Source organism: Harpia harpyja, chromosome 13 (genome assembly GCF_026419915.1).
Source record: "Harpia harpyja isolate bHarHar1 chromosome 13, bHarHar1 primary haplotype, whole genome shotgun sequence".
Classification (NCBI taxonomy): domain Eukaryota; kingdom Metazoa; phylum Chordata; class Aves; order Accipitriformes; family Accipitridae; genus Harpia; species Harpia harpyja.
The window spans coordinates 24,378,093-24,401,628 of NC_068952.1; the positions used below are offsets into that span (position 1 = coordinate 24,378,093).

Below are 23,536 nucleotides of genomic sequence, written 5' to 3' on the forward strand. Positions count from 1 at the left end.
GGGGGCGTCAGGCTGGCCGGGGCGGCCGGGCGGGCTTCAGCCCCAGCCGGGATGCTGATGAGGAGGTGAGGGGTTCCGTAGGTTTTCCTCCCCTCGGGATGAAGTGGGAGAGCTCAGAGGACCAGGAGCGCTTTGAGTGAGCTCCAGCTGTTTTTCTAATCCATGGGCAGCCCTAGCTGGTCTGGGGGGGTAAGGTTGACCATCAGCACTAGCGCCGGCACCCAGGGGAAAGCCCTTAGGTCAGGCAGTGTCTTCACTGCTATGATCTCCACCGGGCCCAAGGATGCTCAGCTAGCTATCACAGAGCTGACTGCAGTATGTTTCACCCATAGACCTAACCTGCTTGGTTGCGGGCATGAGTGGGAAAGTCTCTTCAGACCCTCAATCTAAACTCACAGTAGCGTCCTCAGGGGACACACACACAGAGCTCAGGAACAGTCCAGACTTATCTAGGTCCAGAGACTGCAGGTAGAGCCCAGCTTCCTTGACAGTCTTGGGAAATTGGGTGTCTCTGCAGGTACTTCCCCAGCTCCAAACTGGGGAAAAGCATAAGCTGCAGAATTTGCTGGAAATTGCTTCACTTCTTCTGAGCTCTGAGGCTCAGCCTTGGCATTGGGATGAGTGGCTTGCTCTTGCCCACTCAGGTGCCTGGGATGGGGAAGGAACGGTCCGTAGGCCTGATGGTCTCGCTCAAGGAGATGCATCCGAGGGAAATTGCCAGCCGCTGCTTCTGATGGGAGTAGGTGTGGCAGCCGGGGGTGCTGCTGAAGGAGCTCATCTTCAAAAGAGGCTGGGGAAGCGTTTCCTCTCGCCTTTCCCCTGTTTCCATGGGAACAGCAGCAAGCAGGAGCAGCCTGCCCTGAATTTCGCTGCCTACCGCTCAGGCACCCCCTGCCCAATCCTCTAGGCAGACTTTTGCTCTCGAGGGTTTCAGACCCATCCTCACATGATGGATCCCATGCCTCCAAGGAGAGCTCACCGGTGTGTGTGTACCATGGCAGAGCAAGGCAAAGAGGCACAAGCCCAGAGTTGTCAGGATTTCTGTAGCAACACTGTATGCTATTGCATGTGCACTAATAGACAGTTGCAAATAATTTGCATGTGTATACACATTTCTGCTTTTTATAGTGCTAGGGACTCCTGGAGGAAGTGACCTCAGCTAGACTAAAAGGTGCCTCTGGGATGGTCACGCTCCAGGAACAGCTCTGGTTTTCTCTCAAAGATGGGAATGTCACCGAAAAAGAGCAAAGCAGAAGGGTGGAGGGGAAAAAAAGGCAATGTGAGTTTATGTCTTTGCATTTAATAGCCCATGGTGGTTTTTTCTCCAGGGAATTTGTCCATTCACTTTTGAATTCATGTTAACTTTGGACTTGTAGATGCTGTGTGCATTCTGTGGCAAGGAGTTCCACAGCACACCCACAGACTCAAGGAGCAGCTTCCTTCGGTGTGCCCATTTTGGGCTCGTTATCTGCTAGGACTAACCCTTGGGAAGTGGGCTGCTGCCACCCCTGTGGAGCCACCCACACAGAGCCCTGCAATTTATCCTCCGCCAGTGAATTCATCCTCCACCAGTGAATTCAGTAGATACTGGTGAGCCAGAAGTAGGGGTTTTTGTATGAGGCATCTTGGATGCTGGTCCTGGCAGCATGTTTTCTGTGTCTTGGAGCTGTCAAACACATCACTGGCTATACTGGTTTTGAGCTGAGAAGGCACAAAGAAGTCCTGTACCCTGCTCCATCTGAACTGAAGTTGTACAAGTTCTCAGCCATTTTCTGTGGGAAACAGGCACGTGGTGGGTTTCAACCCTCAGATAGGAACCCAAGGGCATGGCTGACAATGTGTTACAAAGAGCACAGGACCCCCCCCAAGAATCGGAGAAATAAGGTTATACGATGCATAGGCCTTTTGGAAATTAAGCATGACAGGCAATGTCCAAGATTGTGTTCTGTATCACCATCAGAGGGAGAACCCAGCAGTCCTAATTGTAGCACACTGCCCTAACCACTCAACCCTCCTCTTGAGGGCAAGAGATAAAAATATCTTTGCTCTAATACGTGAGAATCCCCCCCAGTTATTCCTGTAGGTTTTGGGATGCTCTACTGGAAGACCATATTGGAGAGTGGGACATTTCTGGTACAGGGGCATTTCTGATGCCACAAAACGGTTGAAAGAAGCAGGGAGGCTTTTAAGAGGACATGGCAACTGAAGTAGAGGTAGTGCCCTTATTGGGATATCAGTAGGTTTGTTCTCCACATACCCTGTATCTGCCACCCTGCAGAGACATTCATATCTGTTCCAAGCAGACATAAAGCACTAGGTCATATTAGCAGTATTCGTTCATTTTCCATAATGCATCAAGCCAGAAAAGGTCTCACACTTCTGCCTCTGGTAATTACAGAAAACAGCCTTTTCATTCCTGGTTAAATATGTTTTTAGTTGTTACCCATGCCGTAAATTTGCATTTAATTTCTGGAAAAATGTTGACAGAGGCTTCATTTTAAGCCAGATGACCACAGATACCTATCCTTGTGCTGGTACTTGTAGCCTAAATATAAAACTGGATTTTGCAGCATCGTGTATATATATAACATTGGGTTTAGCTTTATTTTGTCCAATAGGCCAAGTGTTATCAAAACTTAGTCTTTTGTTCCAAAGCAATCAATGACTCCTAGCAGTCTGCTGCTTTTTGTCTCTTAAGAAGATGTGTAGCAGAGACTCCCCTCGTGTTAGGATGCAGGATTTTCCAAGCTTGGAAACTAATGCCTATTAAATTTAGAAATTTCAAGGATATTTTGTGCTGGCTGCCTGAGCCTTCCAGAATGCATCGCTCCAATTAAATTACTCCTTATTAATGCAACAAGGGGAGTGTGGGTGAAGGAACGTGCCACTTGCTCCAGTTAAACAATATCCCTTTGCCATTTCTGGTCGGTGGTGTTGACTGCACGGGTGCCATTTACCTCTGCAATCATTTTCCTCAAGGAAATCTGTGCCGTTAGTTATGTTTTCCTCTGCTGCACTAAGACTCCATGTCTGCTGGGAAGAGATCCAGGTGTCCCCTTTTTTATTGTGGGAAGGAAACCCATAGGGGTCACTAATTTGTGACGGGGAACTAGTTTCGTACTGCATCACCACACAGGGGTCTGCATCTCCATGGGCAAGATACCAGTGGTCCCCAAATGAGCAAAGTCTTAAACCTCGGGAAGTAGGTGGGTTTGTAGCTCCTGCTCTGGGGTGCATTTCACAGATGAGAACTACTGTCATTGGAAACTCTTTGATCCCTGCTCTGATCCTTCCCTTTCCAAAAACAGGCTGCCTGTGTGGTTTGCTTATTTTCCATCCAGCCCCATAAGAGTCTATTTCTTCATCACCGCAGTTATTTGTGAGGCTCCACAGAAGATTCTGACTCGGGTTAAATTGCTTTTCTCTCTGCAGCAGCCCAGCAGGACACCCAGGGCCCTCCCTCGCATCCCCCTTAGAAATGAAAAGTGGATTCAGAGCTGCCCAGATGCTGTTTGACAGCCCTCAGGACATCTTGTCCAATACAACTCCGGAGCAGCAGCGACCACCCCAAGTTCCCAGAAACTGGGCCAAATCTTCCCCTGGCAAATGTTTTGTTCTGCCTGAGTTTTTTGGCCCTTCACCCCCAGAAAGGAATAAGCCACGGAAACTAATGGCTCAGAGAATTTAGCCTATCCCTACTTACAGTCCTGGGAGTCACCTCCCTAAAAGCAGAAAATAGGTTTCTGTTGCAATTTGCCTTCCCCGCACTGAGCGGTTGGAGCTGACACATTCTGGTCTGGAGTAGCATCCCTTCTCCACCCAACTGTCCCCATGGACCTGGACAAACAGGGAGACAAGGCTGTTCTGGGGACAAGGCTGTTCTGGGAAGGGGCGAAAAGCCCACTACATAACTGTCTGCATCACTTAGGGGCCATCGCACGGTCTGGGGCTGACGGCGAGGCCAATGTCTGGGGGAGCGTCTGCGATCCCACCTTGGGGAATGGCTGCGATCCCACATTTGGTGTGCCAGGAGCACCCCTTAACTGGGCAACATGGACTTATTCATCACTTATTCATGGCGCCGGGACTCCTCTGTCCCTGGGGATGGCCACCTGCCCTCTGCGTGCCCTGTGCTCCTGCTCAGCACTTGAATATTTCAAACAGCTTGCTCACCCCCACTTCCCCTCCCGGGCACCCTGAGCCAGCCAACCTGCTCACCCCTCTCTCCTAACCCCTGCCTGGGCTCCTCACTTGCTTACAGTAGTGTGGCTCCACCAGGCCTGTTCCCAGATCACTCTGATGCAAGAGTGGAGAGACACAAGCTCTAATTCAGTCTGGCAGCTGGGAGGTTTAACTCTCCTGAGAGCAGAGCCGAGCTTGCATGAGTAATACTTCTGGCAGCACTGCGCAGCTTGCTAGGGACCAGCAGAGTAGCCACTCGGAGCACTGTTAGGAGGTAAGGACTGGACTAGCAGGGGGCTGCAGGGCTGCGGTGAGGGGCTGAGGTGAAGTGAGAAGCAGCTCAAGCAGAAGCAACTCAAAAATTGAAGTTAACCAATCCTCCTTTCTAAAGGCCATCAGGTCCAGAGTGGTGATGCTGAAGCCCGGGATGCAGCATCAGCAGCATCCATCCTGTGCTCTCTGGCAAGGTCAGCTGAGGGATGGTTGGGCGAGTTGAGGGTTTTGTTTTGTCTTGGACAGTTACTGCCGGATAAACTGTGCTTAGAGAGTCATGAATAAATGATAGCGCGGCAGTGGAGCACTGCCTTCCACAGCTATTCTGTGGGGAGGGAGGAGCGCTCTTCGTTAAAGCGGTGTGGCCAGACAGGGGTTATCAGAGCCACCTTCTGGAAGCAAGTCTATCTATCCACTAGCTATAAAGGGAGCCCCAGGTGATGAGATTTCTCACCTAGGGCACAGTTTCACCATCTATTTAAGCATGGTTTTATTATTAGTTCTCCAAGACCATCTGCCATCCCCTCCCCGTTCATAACCACATCTGCCATCTCCTTTGGGAGACCTCTGAGCACACGCAGCTGCACACACATGCACATAAATAAATACATACCAAAGCCTTATCAGCTATTCATTTGCCCAGATGAGAGCAGAGAGCACTGCAGCCACTGAGCTGACCGGAGTTACACAAGGAGGATCTAATTTAGAATGAAATTTTGTTGAAATATCTGGGGGCTTTGTTCATTCACTTTGTAAGCTCAAGGACTTTTAGTGCAGCTTTATATCGATCACATTCTGCTTTTGGAAGTGAATGCCCTGGCCAAGAGCAGGGTGAGTTAGATGTGATCCCCATTTAAAGAATTAATTGATGCCCTTGTCCAATATCCTACACATCAGACACACAGCAGTGAACGACAGAAGGAGCTAGAAACTGCCCTGTCCACTGCAGGACTATGGGCAACAGGGGGAATCGTGGGTCTCAGGGAGGGCATTAGCTGGCAACTTGCTGACCACCTACCACACGTAGACAAACCTGATCTGCTCTGGATTGACATGATGGGTCCTGTAACGTTATGGGAGAGCACAGCAGAAGGATGAGAGGCATCCAACACGGGCTGCAAGAAGGACAAGTCCAACTGGAAATAATCCCTACTGCAAAAGCAAGCAGGTACCCAGAGCAGCATCCTTGGAGAGATTCATTGACCCTGTGATTTCAGCCAAACTTACCACAAGAGGGCAGCCAGCGTTTTCTAGGCTGATTTCCCCCCCCCAAAAAAATGGGTACCTGAGGAGGACCTGCTTTGCCCTGGCCTGTTAGAAAGCTGAGCCTTGCTTCTGGGCATTGAAGCTTTCAAAGACATGTTCCCGCTTCACTCTGTTAGGCCAGAAAGTTAAGTGACCCAGTTTGGTGCACCATAGAGCTGATTTGCTGTCAGATATATGAACAGCAGTCAGAGGAGAGAGCCTGTCATCTTCCCTGCAGCTTTCCTCGCTTTCCCAGGGCCTCTGCTTCCAGTCAATAGCCCAGCACACATGGCTTCTCAGCTGAGCTCCCTGAGCTGGAGCTGGAGCCCCAGGCAGAGGTCTGGGTTGCTGTTTGGGGCGCCCAGAGACATCTCTGGTGTGGAAAAATGCAGTGGGAGCTTCCTCAGATGGGGATCTAGCACCTTTCTAATGGGGTCAGTACTTCTGTTGCGGGGGACAGTGGGAAGGGGCTGCATCCCCAGGGAACAGGGCAGCCCAGTGCTCACATGGGACCAAAGCTGTGTGGTGGACAGTCTGTGTGGGGGAACCTAGCACCAGTCACATTGCCTGGTGTGAATTACTGTGGCAATAACTGCTTGTAATAATTTTGGGTAACCTAGGTTGCTTAAACATGGCAGAGGACCACAGCTGGGAATTACAGTACCATTATTTTTCCTCTGGCCAGACACAGACTGGGCATAAACTCCCTTTTGCCATCTCTCTCAGCCACATCTCACCCAGTTAACAGCTTGAGGAACAGTGGAGAAGATGCTGGTGCCAGGCCAGGCTGCAACTAAGGTGGGCAGTGCTTGGGTTCAAGAAGTCAGGTGCAGAAAGCTGGGTTTCACTTAGGAAATGAGGGCTGTATTTGGGGACAGGACATTATCAGGGACAGTACCGGGGGTCACAGGTCGCCTGGGGAGTCCTTCCCATGCCCAGGCTCTGCCCTGATGCTCCTGGCAGCGCAATGTGGTGGGAGGGAGAGCCGTCCTGAGCCGAGTTTCCTGCCAGAGAGGTTGAGTAGCGCTGGGTGCCTTCGAGTAGCGTGTGTTGACACTGACCTCTAGCGGGAACAGATCCCTTCCTCTTTGGTTTTTCCCTGCAATTTTAATCGTTTTAAGTGACAGATCTTAAGGGGGACTGGAGAGAGCCCAGAATTAAAGTTTCGGTTTTAAAATCCTCAAAAGCAAATCAGAACATCAAGATTGGCCTCATCTTACATTTAAATGTTTTTACTCCCTCTACCACTACCTGCCAATACATTATATATAGATATTATATATATGAGTGTGCATATGTATATCTCTCTATATTTAAAGTCTCTGAAAATAATGTAAGTCCAAAACCCACACAGCCAGGCAGAAAAGCTCTCTGTTAGGAAGTCAGCATGAAACGGAGCCCAAGCCTTGCTGAATGAGTGACAGAAGGCAAATAACAGGGCAGAGTGGCCAAGTTAATCTTTCAGACTTTCCAGTCAAATTGCCCAAAGGGTTAGTATAAGCACACCCAACCAGAAGAGAGGTGGCAAGGAGATGGTGCCTGAGCTGTGTATTAGTGGGTGTAGCTGGAAGGTCAGAGCACAGAGTGGTTGGACCTCAGTGCCTGGGTGGCATAGCTGATTTTAATGGGGAGCGCCTGGTCTCCACAGCTCAGCTGAAGCAGATCACTGCAACACAGCCCTGGGAGAGCACTAGCCAGCTCAAGAAAGTTCAAGGCTCACCTCAGGGAAGCTGCAAGATCACTAGCTCCAGCTAAGCTCCCATCAGCAGCAGAGGAAGGCCACCTTCCAGGGCTGCTTGGTAGCCAGAGGTGTAGACAGCTTGCAGTGGACTGGACTGTAGAGTCCCAAGTGGTGGATCTCAAGTTGCCTCCCTGCAGAGCTGGTCCAGGGCTTATTAGCTCAGACTTTGTGCTTTTCCTGAATCGCTCCTGGACCTGCGCTAGCTCTGGAAGCAGGTTCCACGCCTATGCCCCAACTGGAACAGAACATCGCAAGATAATCAAGGGGTGACTGCCACTTGCTGCAAAGCCAAGCAGCAACTAATTCACAGAGAAGCAAAATCTTTGTGCATCACCATGCAGGTTTGTGCTGATTTGACCAAAGTGGATTTCTCCCAATACCTGATTTTATCCATGCAAATTGTATAAGGAACCATTCCATGATGGAGCTGCATCTCTAGTAACATCTAGTATGTTACTAGAGAAAAAGGCAAAGGCATTTTGGAAGGTATTTGATGGGTAACCTAGTAGCAGTTAGGTACAGAAAGCTGAAAGAGTAGAAATTCTGGGTGGAGGATCAGGAACATCAGCTGTGGGTGCACATGGAGCTGGGATGCAGCCACTGCCAGGGTGTGAGAGGAAGTGACATGAATATACGGCCCAGATCCCTGCCCTGTGTTGGACAGAGCTGCTAAGATGTGGGAGAAGCTCCTTTCCATTAGCAGTTGTAGTCTTGCAGCCAGGCAGTGCCAGGGACACAACTGGAGATACTGAAACAGATCCCGAGCGTGGGAGGAAAACTTGTGACTCAAAGTTATTGATGCCAACAGAGACTTCCCCTGCCTGCCTCCTGCTGCCCTCACATCCCAAAACCTTTCTTCCTGCCTGGTCAGAGGCACTTTTTGTGGGTAGCTTGCCTGCAGCAAGGCTGTGATTAAAGGCCTGGTGGCCAGTGCTGGGGGAGTGACACAAATCTGAAGCAGCAGCTGCAGCACAGGAGGGGGAAGTCATTGGTGCTTTGCATGTGGTTTTTGTGAACTTGGTCCCATACCTACCACCAAGCTCTTCCCAGGTGAGCTCCCTTGCAGGTATGTGGCACAAATAGATCCTTTCCCTCCTGCTGGGCTGAACTGTAAAGATGGGCACCCTGTGGATGTGGAGAGGCCAAGCAATAAAAGCAACAAGCGAAACTGATTTTAAAGCATCACCTGCATTCAGAGTTATCTAGGTTGTCTTCTGAGGAAAGCCCACTGCTTGGGACACTGGGAAGTAACTAGATGGCATCTGCGCAGATCCATGAGGAACACAACTGGATAGGTTTGGCCTTGGAAGGAGAGCACTGAAACGCAGCCTGGTCAACCATTCACAGGCAGAGAGCTGGGCCTTCATTTGAGCTTCTGTTTTCAGCTTTGATCTGTGTGCCTGGGCTGCTCTTGTACGAGCCCCGGCAGCCACTCTGGGCTTTGGGCTTTCTATTCGCAACACAGAAAAGCGGTGGGAAGCAGCTGGACCAAGTGACTTGTACAGCCAACTGTAGCGACCACCTGGCCTTTCCCTTTGCCTATACAGGCAGGACAGACAAGAAGGTGTCTCCGTGGGTGAAAAGGGTTAAACCACGCACACAGGAAAAGCAAGCATCTCGTTCGCACCCATCTCTGCTACCAGTAAGTGACATCCACCATACCGTTTTCCCCAGAGCCTGAGGCTCCAGTCAGCACCTGCGCTCGCCACAGCATCCTCACCCCCACACCACCCAGCTTGACAGGGTCCCTCTCCCACTCCTGGCGAACCTGCCTGCTATTTAAAGAAGCCAGACAAACTGGCCAGGAGAGGAGGCAGGTCCAGGGCACACCAGCACGGACTGCCCGGCGCAGGGGAGGACGGTGTGGCCACCTCCCCTGCGCACTCCGGGCTGCCGGCCCTCGCCCACGCGTGCCGTGCCCACGGGTGGGTTTTCTCCCTCCTACCGCTCCTGCGCCGTCCCCGGACAAAGCGGGCGGGGAGAGGCAGCCCCCCGCTTGGGGGGTGCCGGGGCAGCGCGGCGGGGCGGCGGCGGGGGGGGGGAATCCCGGGCAGGCGGGGCCGGGCGCGGCTGAGTCAGTGCGGGCAGGGGCAGGAGGAGGAGGAGGAGCCGCGGAGCCTTAGCCTCCGCGCCGGCCGCCGCTCGGTGGCTTTCCGGCCATGAGCCCCCCGGCGCCGGGGCCGGGGCCGGGACGGGCGGGCGGCGGGCGCTGAGCGATGTCGCGGGCGGCGGGCGGCGAGTGCCGCAAGGAGGCGGCGGGCTGGGAGGGCGAGGACGGGCAGTGCGACTCAGGCATCGAGTCGCTGCGCTCGCTGCCGGGCGGGCGGGAGACCCCCACCGCCGCCGAGATCCCCCCGGCCGCCGCCGCCGCCGCAGAGACCCTCGCCGAGACCGCCGCCGAGGAGCGGCTCGACTCCAGCTACGGCTCCGGCGCGCTGCCCGAGCCTCTGCCCGGGCTGCCGGCCGCCTGCCGCGCCGAGGAGCCGCCGCCGCCGCCCGAGGGGCTCAGCCGGCAGCAGCTGGAGGCGCTCACCTACGTCTCGGAGGACGGAGACACGTGAGTGACCGCGGCCCCTTGCCCTCCCCACCTTCCCGGGGGCGGCTTGCGAGCGCCGGCCTCCCCCGCCCCAGCCCCGGGCTTGGCCCCTCGCAGCCGGGAGCCGGTGCCTGGAGATAAGCCGGGCTTTGTCTGCAGTGGTCCCCAGCCCTCTCCCGAGGAGCACCCGCTCAGCCGGGCTGTGAAGGACTCCTCGAGCCCCCATCCTGAGAGCCTCTCGCCTTGCGCTGTGCGCAGATGCTTGGCACCCTGGCGTGGGTTTAGGTGGGCGACCGGTGGTGGGGCATCCGAGCCGGGTCCAGTAGAGTGAGCAGGTAGAGGCAGCCCCGGCAACGTGGCACAGAACAGACCCGCTGCAGGAAGCCAACTTCCACTTGCTATGGGGCCACTAGCAACTAGAAGGTGGTGTGGGAGCAAACCAAGCCCCCCCACTGTCTCTTCCCCAGAGAATGCAACATTTCCTCCGCAATGGGGAAGGCTTGGCTGTGTAAGATGGCGTGTAAGCAAGACCCAAAACGAGATTGGCTATGCAGGGCAAGACCCTGAGATGGCTGTGTTAGGGCCACAGATGCTGCTCAATCAAGCAACCCAAGAACTATTTGTTCTCAGGTGGAAATCGCCTTGCTTTGCCAACCCACCTGCACAGCCACAGCTTTCAGCACAGTTGTGACGCATGCCTTGCTATGGGGCTGCCCTCCTGAGCCTCTGTGACAGAGACAAGTGTTTCTCTTAATGAGGGGGGGGCTTCCCACATCTGTAATGCCCTCTCAAGGGCAGAGGTATCACACTGGAGTTTAGTTTGGCTTCTGGTAACTGCCATCAGCTAATCACTGCTCTTTCCTGTCGTACATTCCTTCGATGGAAGGTTTGCATCATGAGTGCACACACAGAGAGAGCATGAGCGAAGCGTGCCAGCAGCTGAGAAGGGCATGCTTTGCCCCAAACCCAGGCCGGAGTTTAATACTGAGTAATGGTGCAAGAGGAAGAGAAACTAAGAGGCACTGACACGAGCAAGCAAATGTCTTCAGTAGCGGGAGCAGCAAGGAGGCTCTGTCGTTGCCTGGCAGAACACATCTGGTTCTGAAGCTGAAGATGAGCTGGGAGCCAGCCTGAGTGTTTACTTCTCTGTTAGAAAGGAGCCTGTGCATCTGCTAATTAGTTCATTAATGCTCACTGTGGGATCTGCTCCAAGGATTGGCTGGAAGTCTCATGGCAAGCGAGGTTACACTAAACACAGCCTCCCACGCTCCCCAGCTGGGCGCCTGGGTAGTGCTTTCTAGACCTGTCCTATCTACAGGCTGGCTCTGGGACTCCTTGGCATGGAGGAGCTTTGCCACCTTTCCCAGCTGTAATGCTAGAGCCAAGGTGCCCACAGAGCGAGCTAGGGGTCTTTTAAGCAGAGCTGTAGAAGTAACACCTCAGAAAAGCCCCCCGGGCTAGTCTGTCACAGTATGCCCAGGGCTCCCTGCTTGCTGTTGTTTAGTAAGCCCAGTAGATGCAGCTGCTTGGAGACACTTTTGCAGCTTGGGGCTGTCTTGTAAGGTGGCTGAGCCCTTTGCTTGTCAGACTTGCTTGGCCAGAGCCTAACTCAAGAATCTCATTAACTAGGGAAACATTAATCGGGTGGTGCCTTGGTTACTGTAGGCAGGAGAGGCTCTCCAAACGGTTGCAGTTGCTCTTCTGTTTTCTCTCACTCACAGTGCAGTTCAGAACAGGAAATCTGTAAAGAGCGAGGGAGGGAGCAAAAAATCTGCTGGTGGTGCAGCTCATACAGCTCCGGGCTGGCTATGTCCGCGCAGGAGCTGGCTTTCCTGGGATCCGCTCCCAGCGCTGGGAAAAAAACTATTCTTGTGGTTAGAGCGGTGAGGCTGTGGATTTCTGCCTCTGCTAGTCCCGTCTCTTCTCCTGACCCTGCGGCAGAGGTAGGCGGCATTTATATTTAGAAATGCTGAACATTCACCACTGGGTCAATGCAAATGGGGACTGTGAGCACCCAGAGACTCATTGAGCTGCCACCAGTTTTGTATGCAAAAACGAGTTGGGGCTGACAGTAATACTAAAGTCTATGGAGCAATTGCTCATCCGGTGACAGAAGGTCCCCAGAGAAAAGGGATCAGATGGCCACAGGCTGCATCCCTTTCATCCAGCCAGACAAAACCATTGACTTCTTTGCCTTCTTTTCATCTCCATCAGCGGCACATTTCCTTGTGTGCCTTGCTTGAATGTCTGCCACAAAACAGCTCCAGGCCAAGAATTAAAATCATACTACCATTATATTTCAGAAGACTTGGGCAACAACACTTTCCTGTAATTGTAATTCTGAAAATATAAAAAGTTCAGGGGTTTTGGCCAAGTAGTTCCTGTTTCCCCAGATGCCCTGGCTGGTACCGAGCAGAAAGGAGCACCGGGCTTGCACAAAGGGAGCTGGCAAAAGTCTTTGCTCTCCATCTGACAAAAATCTTGGCTGTCCATATCTCCCCAAGGCTCGCCCACCCATGCCACCTCGAGGTGTGCCTGCGAGGGGGCTGTGTTTGTCAGCCTGGTGCTTGTGGGGGAAGTATAGGAGGTGGAGGGAGAGGCGAGGAGCACGTGATTGGGCAGTTGGAGCATCAGCAGGATCCTCCTTGGATACCTTCCTGCCCGCCTCCACGGGAGAGGAGCGTTAACCCGGGCAGGGTGAAGCAATGGGGCTAAAACTGCCTCTTCCCACACTCAAAATTAGAAGGGGTCCCACTTCTGCAGGAAGGAAATTGGCCAACAGGGGAGATGTGGGTGTGATGGCCAGCGAAATGTGTGGGTACTGTCTTCCAAGAATCATTTGCCCAAGCATCAGCCCCCCCCCCGACGCTTCCCCAGTGCCACTGGCAGTCCTTCTGCCTCAGAGAAGTCAGAGCTGCAGTAATCAGGCACCAGCACATCAGTCCCCGAGAGAGAGCAGCAGAGCTGGCATGGCAGGAGAGGTCAAGGATGAGAAACAGGGCGACAGGCAGAAGATGGTGGGTGCACTTAGGGCATTGATACACATCCTGCTTATTCCACAGCTGGGTAGAGAGCAAGCCCTGTGCGCTCAAGCTCAAGCAGTTTCCTCCAAGCATCCATCTTTTCCTTGTGAACCAAGCGGTCTCCTCCAAGCATCTGTGTCTTCCTTGTAAACTAGCTCTTTTTCTGCTGAATTGAGTCCCAATGGAACTGCTCTGCTTGGAAATGAAGAGAGGGGCTTTCCAGCTGCAGGCATGGCTAGGTCAGAGCAGGCTTCAGGTAGCTTTGTCGCTGTGCTCCGGCCTCCAGACAAGCTCAACCTTTGTTAGGATTCACCGAGGAAACCCCCTCCTTCCTGGCCTCACCAGGCAGATGCATGAGTCCAGTGTCCTGGGAAAGGGGTGGGTGTGGGACCAGCTCCTTTGGGGTGGGATGGGGTGTGATGGGATCGCCTGTTGCGTTCCAGCACAAGGGAAAACCTCCCCATTCCCATGGGCTTATGGCAGCCTCTGCCAACTCTGGAGAGGCAGAGTTGATTCATCAGTGTGGGAAATCAGGCAGAGCTTCCTCTCTCTAGGACTATATATTCTGTCTTAAACTTAAAAACATGCTTCCCTTTTTGCCCATGCTAGTCCTGGGGCCACACACCAGTTTATGCTGTCGGTACCTGATGCCACGGTGACGGGACCCTTGGGCAGCTGAGTAGAGCACGTGTAGTCTTACTCTGGGCCCTCTGGCCATGCCGTGCTGCGAAAGGCTGGGGGTTGCACCTCCGCAGGAGGGTGGCTGTCTTCTGTACTGGGCTCCATATGCAAAGCAGTGTGGCTCCTCTGCAGGGGTGAAGGTCGGGGGACCCCAGCTCAATCACAGGAGAGAGATCTTGGCCTCCTTCAGGTGGAAAATGGGACCGAGTGATTTTGGTCGAGTGCCTGTTTCGGGGAGGGAGGGGAGTGGAGGAAGCCTGACTTCCTCCTTCCACCAGAGACAAGTGCTGCCCTGTCTGCTGATAAGAAATCACGTGCCAGTGACTTGTGGGTTGAGATGCCTTAACAAGGGCTCCGGGGCAGTTAATAGAGTAAAATTGGGGCCCCACGGGAGCTGATGTTCTGAGCTCTCCTCCACGTGATGGTAGCAAAGGGGCCTTCCCCACTGAGCCCTCACCTGCGTGGGCAGGCATTGAGTGCAAAGGCTCGTATAGCAGGGCCAAGAGCCACTTCTAACTGTTCACTGGCATGTGCCAGTCATAACCTTCCCATCTCATGTAGGCCTGTGCTAGAGCTCTTCCCTGTGCAGAGGAATAGAGGTTGTCCCCATTCAGGCTGCCTGCTCCAGCGTGGCTGCTTGCTTGGCGCTTGCCCTGCTGAACCCCCTGTACCCCATTGTGCGCACCTAGGGGAACACTCGGCATGTGACAGCAAAGGGAAATGGCTGTGAAAGAATTAAAAAGAAGGAGAGGACTGGAGAGACACAGTTTTAGGAGAAGGATTAAAGAAGTCCCATGCAGAGAGCACACCTGGTTGCTTGTCGGGCTGGGACTTCCCCTGCTCGGCTGGGCTGGGCTGTTGCTGGCTGCCATAGTTAATGGGAAGCAGGGATGCTCTTGGTTTTTCCAGAAGGGCTTTGGGAAGCTCCTTGCCTGATTGCCAGGGGAGTTTGAGTCCATCCTGGGTTGTTCCCTAGCGCACCACTGTTGTGAGGCAGAGAAGAAAATGAGTCCTAACATGAGGCTGGCTGGAGGGAGAAGGTAACCTGCTGTGTCCAGCTCCCTGTGCCTGGACTCTCAGCTCTTCCTCTGTGCATGCTCACGAGTTCGGTGAGCAAGGGTGGGCTTGGTGCCCCTCCAAGCAAGGGCAGGCAGCTCTGCACAGGCTTCTTAGGATGCCCCAGAAGTTGCTGGCTGCCACAGGGGTCACACATGTACAGCCTTGGTATAAGGTGGGTAAGTCCTGGCAGCCCTCTGAGATCATGCAGGCAAGAAGAGATTTTTTTTTCCCTGCTCGGATGACTTCAGCCTGGCCTGGAGGAAGTTTCTTCAGACTTTCCGCCTGCATAGGTTTGCCTTGGAGCTGGGGAGAGGCACAGGGAACTTCAGCACAGAGGAAGGGAGAGAATGTCTGGAAATTTCCATGTCCTGGGATGCAGAAGCCTGTTGCCTGGCTGTAACAGATCAGTCGAGGTGGGGAGGGCTTCAGGTCCTTGCATTCTGCAGGCAGGTTTGGCTGCTGCTGGGAAAGGGTTGAGCTCAGCTAAATTAACAAAGAAAGTTTTGATGTTTATTGGTGTGGGGGTTTTTTAATACAATGTGGATAAAAGACAAGTCAGACGTGACTGTGTAGGAAGAGAGGCCGTGGGGTCTGAGCTGTGAGAGTGGTTACTGGGCACCTCTCAGTGAGCTGCCTGGGATGCTCTCTGCATCCTGGAGATGGGAAGCCCCTCTGACTGGGGCAGATGCAGGGCTGAAGGGGGGCACTGAGATATCCTAGACCCATGGCTGGTGCCTCATTAAAAGAAAACCCTGAGGCAGTGAGGATACTTGCAGGGCTGTGAAGGACTGCTAGGGTGTGTTGTACAGCCTCTGGCAAAGTCCAGGCACTGTCCTGTTCTGACCTCAACATATCGCTGTGCATACAGAAACTGTAGGAGAATGTATTTGCCTCCTGATGAGTGAGAATGGGAATTTGCTCAGTTTGAAATGGAGTTGCCATGGCCAGTGGACCATTTGGGATGTTTGCTGCTCAGAAATGGAGCAAACTGATCAAAAGTGTGGGTGCAGAGTCTAGAGGACGTGAGGCCAGGGGTTCTGTATGTGGGTGAACAGGGATACCTTCATCTCCCCACCTCCTCCTCCTACCCCACCTCACTGAAAAACGAGGCGCCCACAGCCCTCTAGCAATGCCTCCCCTGCCAGTCAACCTCCAGCACCCCTCATCTGCCAGCACCGGGACCAGACCCTCTGCAGAGCACCACAGGAAAGACAGAGTTTGTCTCCCCTGCTCACCCATCGCTTCCCACCCCTCCCTTTGGCCCCAGGAGCAGCAGGCTGGGAGTCAGCTACTGCCCAGGCTGAAGATCAGGGGGGCTGAACCCAAGGGCTGAAGGGAAGAAGGGAGGGGGAGAAGAAACCTGCAGAACAGGAGACCCAGGGCAGGACCAGAGGGATGAGCCTACAGCTGGCTGGGATCCGCTGCTCCCCTGGAGTTGCCAGAGGGCAGCTGGCACGTTTTTTTGGAGCCGGGCAGCATCACATTAGTACGTGGGGAGGAAAGGAGCTGGGCTGGCAGAGGGCTGCAGGGCAGGATGGAGCTGTGCTTGCTGAGCCTGCTGACAGAGGTTCATGCTGATGGCTGAGGAAGCGGTTAGAGTGCAGGTCGCAGGGCTGGAACAGGAGACCAGGGTAAGCGTGGAATTCCCCTGCTGTTTTCCTCCTCCCTCACTCTCCTCTATTGCTGCTGGGGCCGTTTCCTCCCCTGAACAAGTTTCTCTTGTGTGAATTGTTTGCATGATTTCCTACTGCTCCGCTCAGCCAAAATAAGGAGCTGGGAGTGAACTGTTCCTGCTGCAGACAGGGACCTTATCTAGAGAGGGAGAAACATTTGTCAAAGCAAATTCTACTGAATGCTGGATCCCTTGTCCTAGGTGCTTCAGGGGTGAGATGGTGAAGGGAGAGGCTGCTTTGAGGACAAGGTGTCTTGCTCCACAGATGGGGGGATCTGCATGGTCAGCCTATTTTCTAGAGGGAGGGAGGAGGATAGCTGGAGAACTGGTGGGACTTCATGAGTTCTGTTTGTGTGTCAGAGCTGGGTGTCACCCTTAACCTGTTCTCCTGCCTCCAGTCCTCATGTGTGGACACTTTCCCTACCAGGTGCTTGAGGTCACTCAGAAGCCTGGGAAGTGGACAGCACTGTGCAAATGGATGCTTTCCTGTGCCTAAACTAGGACCACCTTGGGCATGGCGTGCTCAGACCTGGGGACATCCCCAGGGATGGCCCTGACGCCTCTGCTCCAGGATCATTATCTCTCTGATGATGGGTAAATCACCTTGTGCCAGGAATGCCCTGTACCCGTGGGACCTTTGCGATTCAGAGTGCTAACGAGTCCCCTTGTGCCAGGATGGAGCTGGTGAGCAAGTGAAAAGCTGAGATTGAGCCCAGCAGTCTGTACGCCTAGGCTCGCCACAATTCCCCTGGCCACAGCTCCTCCATCCCCTGCCCTTTCCAAAATTCCCTGTTGCCCTTTCCAAAAGTCCCCGCTGGGCACCCACCCCCGTGGCCGCAGGCAGGAGCGCTGCAGGCAGGAGCGTGGGGAGGGAGAGAGCAGGCAAGCAGAGGAAGGGAGAGGAGAGGTGTGCAGGCAGCCAAGAGAACGGCAAGGGTCTGAGCATGGCGGGATGGAGAGCTTGTTCTGGCAAAGGTACGGGGCCGTGGCTGGGTGAGGAGGGGTGTCTGGCAGCGAGCGGGTATCTCTCCATCACTGCACCCTGGCACTTGGGCTCAGCTGTGAGCGCTGCATGCCAGCATGCAGCAGCCCGTCAGCAGCTGGACCACACAGCTGCCATGGCAGAGAGAGAGGTGTGCCTGTGGCCTTGGCTGGAAGAAAGCGGAGATTTGCACCATGCCTTCACCTTAGGTCTCCTGTGTGTAGGACGTCTCCCAGCTTAGCAGAAGACAATCCCGATTCCTGGTTGGCATTGCTGTCCATGGCACAGAGTGCCTCAGTGTGCACACACTCTCAGGGCGCTCATCCCAGCCCAGTGGCCTCTCCACAATTCCCCTCTTGCAGCCATTTCAGGAAGTTGAGGGCTGGCAATGAGGAAAGGCGGGAACGAATGCAGAAATGAAAGCACAGGAGGAGGCTGCACTCGGGTGGAGAAGGAAGAGGGAGGGGGGAAAAGCAGTTCTTCAAAGCAGGCATGTCCCAGCTTCAGGGTGAAAGCCTGAGCTCTCGCTGGGTGGGGATGGTCACCCCCATTGCCTCCGCAGCATAGATGCCCAAACTTGTTTGGCGTCAGCTGAGCCCCGAGTGGCTCCGCCACCTCATTGAGCTGCAAAGCCACCCAAGCCAGGAAGAGCGAGGTGCCGGTGGTGGCAGAGGGCTGCCCGGGGTTTCCACCTCCCCCGGGGGCCTGCTCCACTTGTCCCCATGTGACGGCGCAGCATGGCGTGGGTCGTGGCAGAGGGGCTGGGGGGATTCCTGGGGGTGCAGGGGCTGGCTGCAGCGGGGCACGACGCCAAGCGCTACTCTCTCCCCCGGGAGCCCAGTGTGGCTCTGGAAAGTGAAAGCAGCAGAGGTTTAAAGTTCAAGCCGAATTGCCTTGGAAAGTCCCCTGTCTGAGCAGTCTTATCTCTTCCGTACCTGAAAAAGGCAGATCCCGCAGCCTCCTCCCGCACGTGGTGCCTGGGAGCAGGTTTAGAGAAACAGGGGCTGTCCCTGCAAACGGGCAAAGGACACCTCGGTGCAAGTGCCACTGCAGGGACCGGGGGCCTGATGCAAAACCCAGCAGGGAATCTCCCTGCCCAGATCATACCTGGGCTGGGGCCAGCGAGAGCCTGCCGAGGGGAGGGGTATTCTTCCAGCTGGTCCCCCAGCTCAGCCCCTCGCTCCTGCCCCCTGCTAGCCTGGCCTGCACCCCTTGGCTGTGCCTCTGCCCCATGGTCTGCTGAGGGTGGCCAGACCCTGCCGGTGCGGCCGCTCGGCCCTTGCTTGCAGCCCCCTCCCCTCTCCCAGGGAGTGCTGGCAGCGAGGGGGCACGCCATGGCGGTGCAGAGGCAAATGTGGGTGGCCTCTCCTTCCAGCGGGGAATTCCCTGCCGCGGCATGACCCGGGGCTTACCCAGAGACGCAGCCTCTCCTGTCGGGCACAGCCTCTTCCCTGGCGGCAGGGTGAAGAGGAACCGGCCTTGTTTCACCACCAAAAATGGGGCTCAGCTGAGGGTGCCCGGGGTCCCAGGTGCTGGCTCGACCCTCAGGCAGCACTTGGGAGGAGGTGGATAGAGGACTTTTGGGGGGACTGGCCTCTGGGCTTCTCAGCACACTCATGTCCCCCCTGCAGCTGGCGAGAAGGCAACTCCAGCCCTGCTTCTTTGCTGCAATGCTTTAGGGCCAGGTCTTGCCTTCCTGTCTGCAGAGGAATGCTGTCCATCCCTCACATTGCAGGTGGCATCCCAAAGCTGGGCTGTCCAGCGAGTGGGGTGTCTTGCTGGGGCTGGCACAGCTCTCACCCTTCGTCCCTCATCCCTGCCTGCCTCCACCAAGCAGTGTGGGCAGCAGGAGCCTGCTTAGAGCCCAGCCTTCGGTTAGGAGCTGATTCCTGCCAGAGATAAAAGCCACCCAGGGGCCCCAGCGCAGCGGCAAGGAGGTGGCAGGAGGCTCAGCTCGTGCGTGCCATGCTCTGCAGAGCAGGAGCTGCTGCCTGCTCCTCACTGCTGCCCGCCATGGCTGGGGCTGGCCTGGGGGGGCTGCCCTGTGGTGGGGGTCAATCCCTCTATGCAGGGGCACCCGGGAGCGCAGCAGGTCAGTGGAGGGCACTGGAAATTCCCTCTCATCTCTGCCTCCGTTGTGCTCTCACTTCTGTTCTGAATGCACGGGGGCTGGCATCAAACCTTTCCTTGGGCTGGGGGACTCCAGGCTTCCCAGCCACCCCATAGCCGTGGGGGCCATGATCCTGAGGACGTGGCTCCCTGCTGGCCACCAAGCTCCGATGGCCGTACCTCTGGTGTCTCTCTGCACTGGTGGGCTGCATGCCAGCCCTGCCGTGGCAGTGCCGAAAGGGAAGGATGTGGGGGAGAGAAGAGGAAATCGCTGTGGGCCAGCAGATCTGCTGGCACGGGGACTGTGCCGTGCAGGTGATCTTGGACTGGCTCCGGGCTCCTGCCTGGCTTTGGCTGCCTGCCTTCGTGGAGGGGAAAGCAGAAGTGCGGTGCACAGCCGGCAGTGGGGAACTGGAATTCCCCAGGCAGCTGTCAGACCCCAGACCTCCCTCTGCAGCCGCGAAACCTGGCCCATGGGCTCTGCGAAATTGCTCTTCGGACCTGCACCAGTTGGAGGCCTGGCTTTGGGCAGTGCCAGGTCCAAGCTCCGTGCATGCTGTGAGGTCTGAGGGAGGACCCTGTGGTGCTTAGCAGGGACAGGAAGGTCCATTCCCCGTGGGGATCAGAGTGAAGGACTGCCCTGGGGAGCCTCAGGCCATGTTCCTGCCTTGCCCTGCTGCTGAGCTTCCCCAGGGAGAGGGCAGGATGGAGTTGCTCCAAGATGGTGGGAAGGGAGAGGGACTGGGGGAGGCAGGGAGGTTATTCCTCCATGCGGCAGTGGAGGATCTCCGCTCCTGAGCATGGCACTTGGGACTCATTTTTCTTTTTTTTCCTCTCCTGTTCCCTTTATCCCCTCTGTAGGTTGGTTCACCTGGCCATTATCCACTGTGTCCCAGCTGTGGCACTCTGCTGCATCGCTCAGCTGCCCAGGGAGGTGCTGGAGATCCAAAATGATCTTTTCCAGGTATGCGGATGTGATAGGCAGAAGATGGGAGGAAGGCAGGTGCTGCAGGCTGCTGCCTGGATAGATACCCAATCCATCTGCCCTTTCCCCAGGACCCCCTACCTGCCTCCTCCAGAGCATGGTGAAAGTCCCATGTGAGCAGCCCCTTTTCAGGGAGGGGAAGAAGGGTGTGGGAGATACCCTGAGAGAGAGGTGTGACAGCTTCTAGCACCGCAGGGTGAAGGAGTCCTTTATGAGGCCCCAGGATGTTGCAGACAGCCCGGGAGGGTGGAGCAGTCACGGCTTGAATGTGGCAAGGTAGATAACCTGGGAGAGTGAGATCCGCCCCCATGGGTGATCCCTGAGCTGAGGTGTGGGGGGGCAGCAAGCTGTTTGCATCCCCCAGTGTCAGCCATGCTGACATGGGACAGGGACGGGCTCCTGTGTGGCAGCCTGCCCGTGCCACCAAGCTAGCTCCTGTAGGCTGGCATGGCTCATCATGCCTGGTGTCCTGTGGGGCATCCACTCCTTTCCTAATTGCTGTCCCCACCTCCTCTCTAGACCCCGCTCCACCTCGCCGTGTACCTGGAGCAGCCCAGCGTGATCCAGGCGCTGATCCACAAGGGAGTCAACCCTGGGCTGCAGGACCGCAACGGCAACACCCCGCTGCACCTAGCCTGCGAGCAGCAGCGCCTGCGGTGCGCCCAGCAGCTGCTGCAGGGCACAGCCCTGACGGAGGGCCCAGCCCAGCCCCATGGTCATCACCAGGACCTGCAGCTTCAGAACTGGCAAGGTGAGACCTGGGGGCAGCCTGGTGCAGAGCTGGTGGCTGGGTTGGGGCAGAGACCGTGCGTTGTGTATGCAGGGATCCGGGAGCGCAGCAGGGCAGGCATGGGGCCAGGGTTGGCGTGCCTCGGGGTGGTCTAGGCTGACTGTGGCTCTCCCTCCTGCTTCCCTGCCCCCCCCATCCCAGGCTTGGCTTGTCTGCACATCAGCACCTTGAAGGGGAACATCCAGATGATGTCTCTGCTGCTGGAGAGCGGTGCCAACATCGATGTTCGGGTAAGGCTGGGCATGGTGCGATGTTTGGGCAAGGCCGGGCACGGTGCCGTGGCTCCCTGGGGCACTGCCTCCGGCCTCGGGGCAGGCACTGCTGTAGTGCTTGGAGGCACTGAATTCTGAGGGAGCAGAGCGAAAAGGTCCTCGAGAGGCTGTTGGGTGCTGTGACAGCAGTCAGGGTGGGGACCATCCCCTCTGCACCCTGTCAAGGGGGTGTGGGTGGGTGCTGTGGGGCCCATCTGAGGGGACCCTGCACCCACGCTCTTGTGGTCTGCGGGTTGCAGGAGGGCACGAGCGGAAAGACCCCATTGCACCTGGCCGTGGAGTGCCACAACCGCAGGGCTGTCCAGTTCCTACTGCGCAATGGGGCATACGTGGACGCCCAGATGTACAATGGGTGTACCCCGCTCCACCTGGCCGTGGGCCGCAAGGATGCTGCCATCGCCACCATCCTTTCACACTCCGGGGCTGACACCCTGCTGAGGAACATGGAGAATGAGACAGCCCAGGACCTGGCTGACGGCAACAACGATGTGAGTCTGTGAGGGGTGAGGCCTGTGGCTCTGCAAGCGTGTCAGGGGGTGCAGGAGTCAGATGATTTGGGGGGGACCTCCTAGGAGGAGTTTCTATCTGTGCCCATCCTCTCCCATAGGGTGCAAGGATTGGCTCTGGGGGTGCGTGGGTGCCTGTCGCCTCGAGCCCTAGGGAAAGCCCAGCCAGGGTTTCTTGGCACTTTCCTGAGGAGGTGGGAGGCTGCAGGACCGGGGAGGGCAGGTCTGGGCCCCTACCCCAGCCCGATGGAGACATGACCCTGAATCCTTACACGTCCACACCCTTGGCCTTTGCAGCTCCTTGCTTTGCTGCCCTTCGATGACCTGAAGATCTCAGGGAAGCCTGTTGTGTGCTCTGAATGAGCGGCTGGACTCCTTTGGCCCGTTGGGCTGCCTCCTCGCTCTGTGCTGCTGCCCTGCTGCCCTGCTGGGACCTTGCCTGCCTGCAGTTCCATGGGAGCAGAGCCACTGTGGGAGACTTATCCCCCCGCCTCCTCTTTGGAAAAGTTTTGTTGGCCTCAGGCTGCCTTCCCAGAGGGAAGAAGGTGAGCACTACACAGGGGAGTCTTTTCTTTTAGTATTTGTGCCCAGCAGCAGGACTGAATTTCCCCTCCCTGCCATGGGTCTGACTTGTGGGGGTCTCCAGCTTACCCAGGGAAGGAGCAAGAGAGGACTCCTTTTCACACTGTACAGTGGACGGAGCATCCTCCGGCACCCCCAAACGCCATCAGAATAAATGTGGGGTGAGGAGAGTTAACACTCACTCTAATAAACGTTTGTTTTTGCTGCGGGCACCTGAGGTCTCATGTGATCTAACTCACCCCGCTCCCCTGCAGCATCAGGAGGCTGAGCATTACCCTGGGTGCCCGGGCACATGAGGGCTGCAGGGGCTTCCCCAGCCTGCCCACTCCCTCGGGTCCTTCACACAGCAAAAGGTGAGTGGGAACGCAGGGGCTTCCCCGCTTGCAGAGCCTTTAGAGTGCTCAAGGCCGAGGCTGGGGGATCCCAGCCTGGCGCTCCATTCCCATGCTGTCCTGCCGAGCGTCTGGCTTCGGGGCTGAAGAAGGAGCGTAGGAGGTGCCAGAAGACCCAGAAGGCCAGGCTGTGGATCCCTGCTTCTGCTGTCGTGCCTGACATCTTGCTGCCTTACCGTGCTGTGGTTTCCTCTTTTGCAAAGAGGATAGAAAGATGCTGCCCCATCTCCTGGCTTGGGAGGGTGTTAAAAAACTTAGGGCATGGGTCTTCCCTGGGTTTTAGATTACCCCAGGCTGAAAGTGGAGGAGACGACAGTGTTATCTCCACATCCCTTCTGTTGTTCAGCTCACCACCCTTCCCTGCCCCCTCTCCAAGCCAGGGGAGCACGTGGGTGGCATTAGGGAACCAGCAGCCAAAGGTGCTGTGGGAATGGAGACACAGAGCATGCCTGACCCCACCTCAGCCAGGGAAATTCCCCACTTGCTGCTTGGGAGCAGCTGCTATT

General features: G+C 55.8%; 1 protein-coding gene across 1 annotated transcript; it reads left to right on the top strand.

The window, feature by feature from the left end:
- Nucleotides 1-9,506: 9,506 nt before the first annotated feature.
- NFKBIE (NFKB inhibitor epsilon) lies at nt 9,507-22,850 on the top strand. Its single transcript, XM_052806593.1, has 6 exons — nt 9,507-9,998; nt 20,365-20,467; nt 21,008-21,239; nt 21,420-21,508; nt 21,790-22,038; nt 22,354-22,850. Exons 1-6 carry the CDS (start codon nt 9,658-9,660, stop codon nt 22,417-22,419), a joined length of 1,080 nt encoding a protein of 359 aa, XP_052662553.1. The 5' UTR covers nt 9,507-9,657; the 3' UTR covers nt 22,420-22,850.
- Nucleotides 22,851-23,536: the final 686 nt, after the last annotated feature.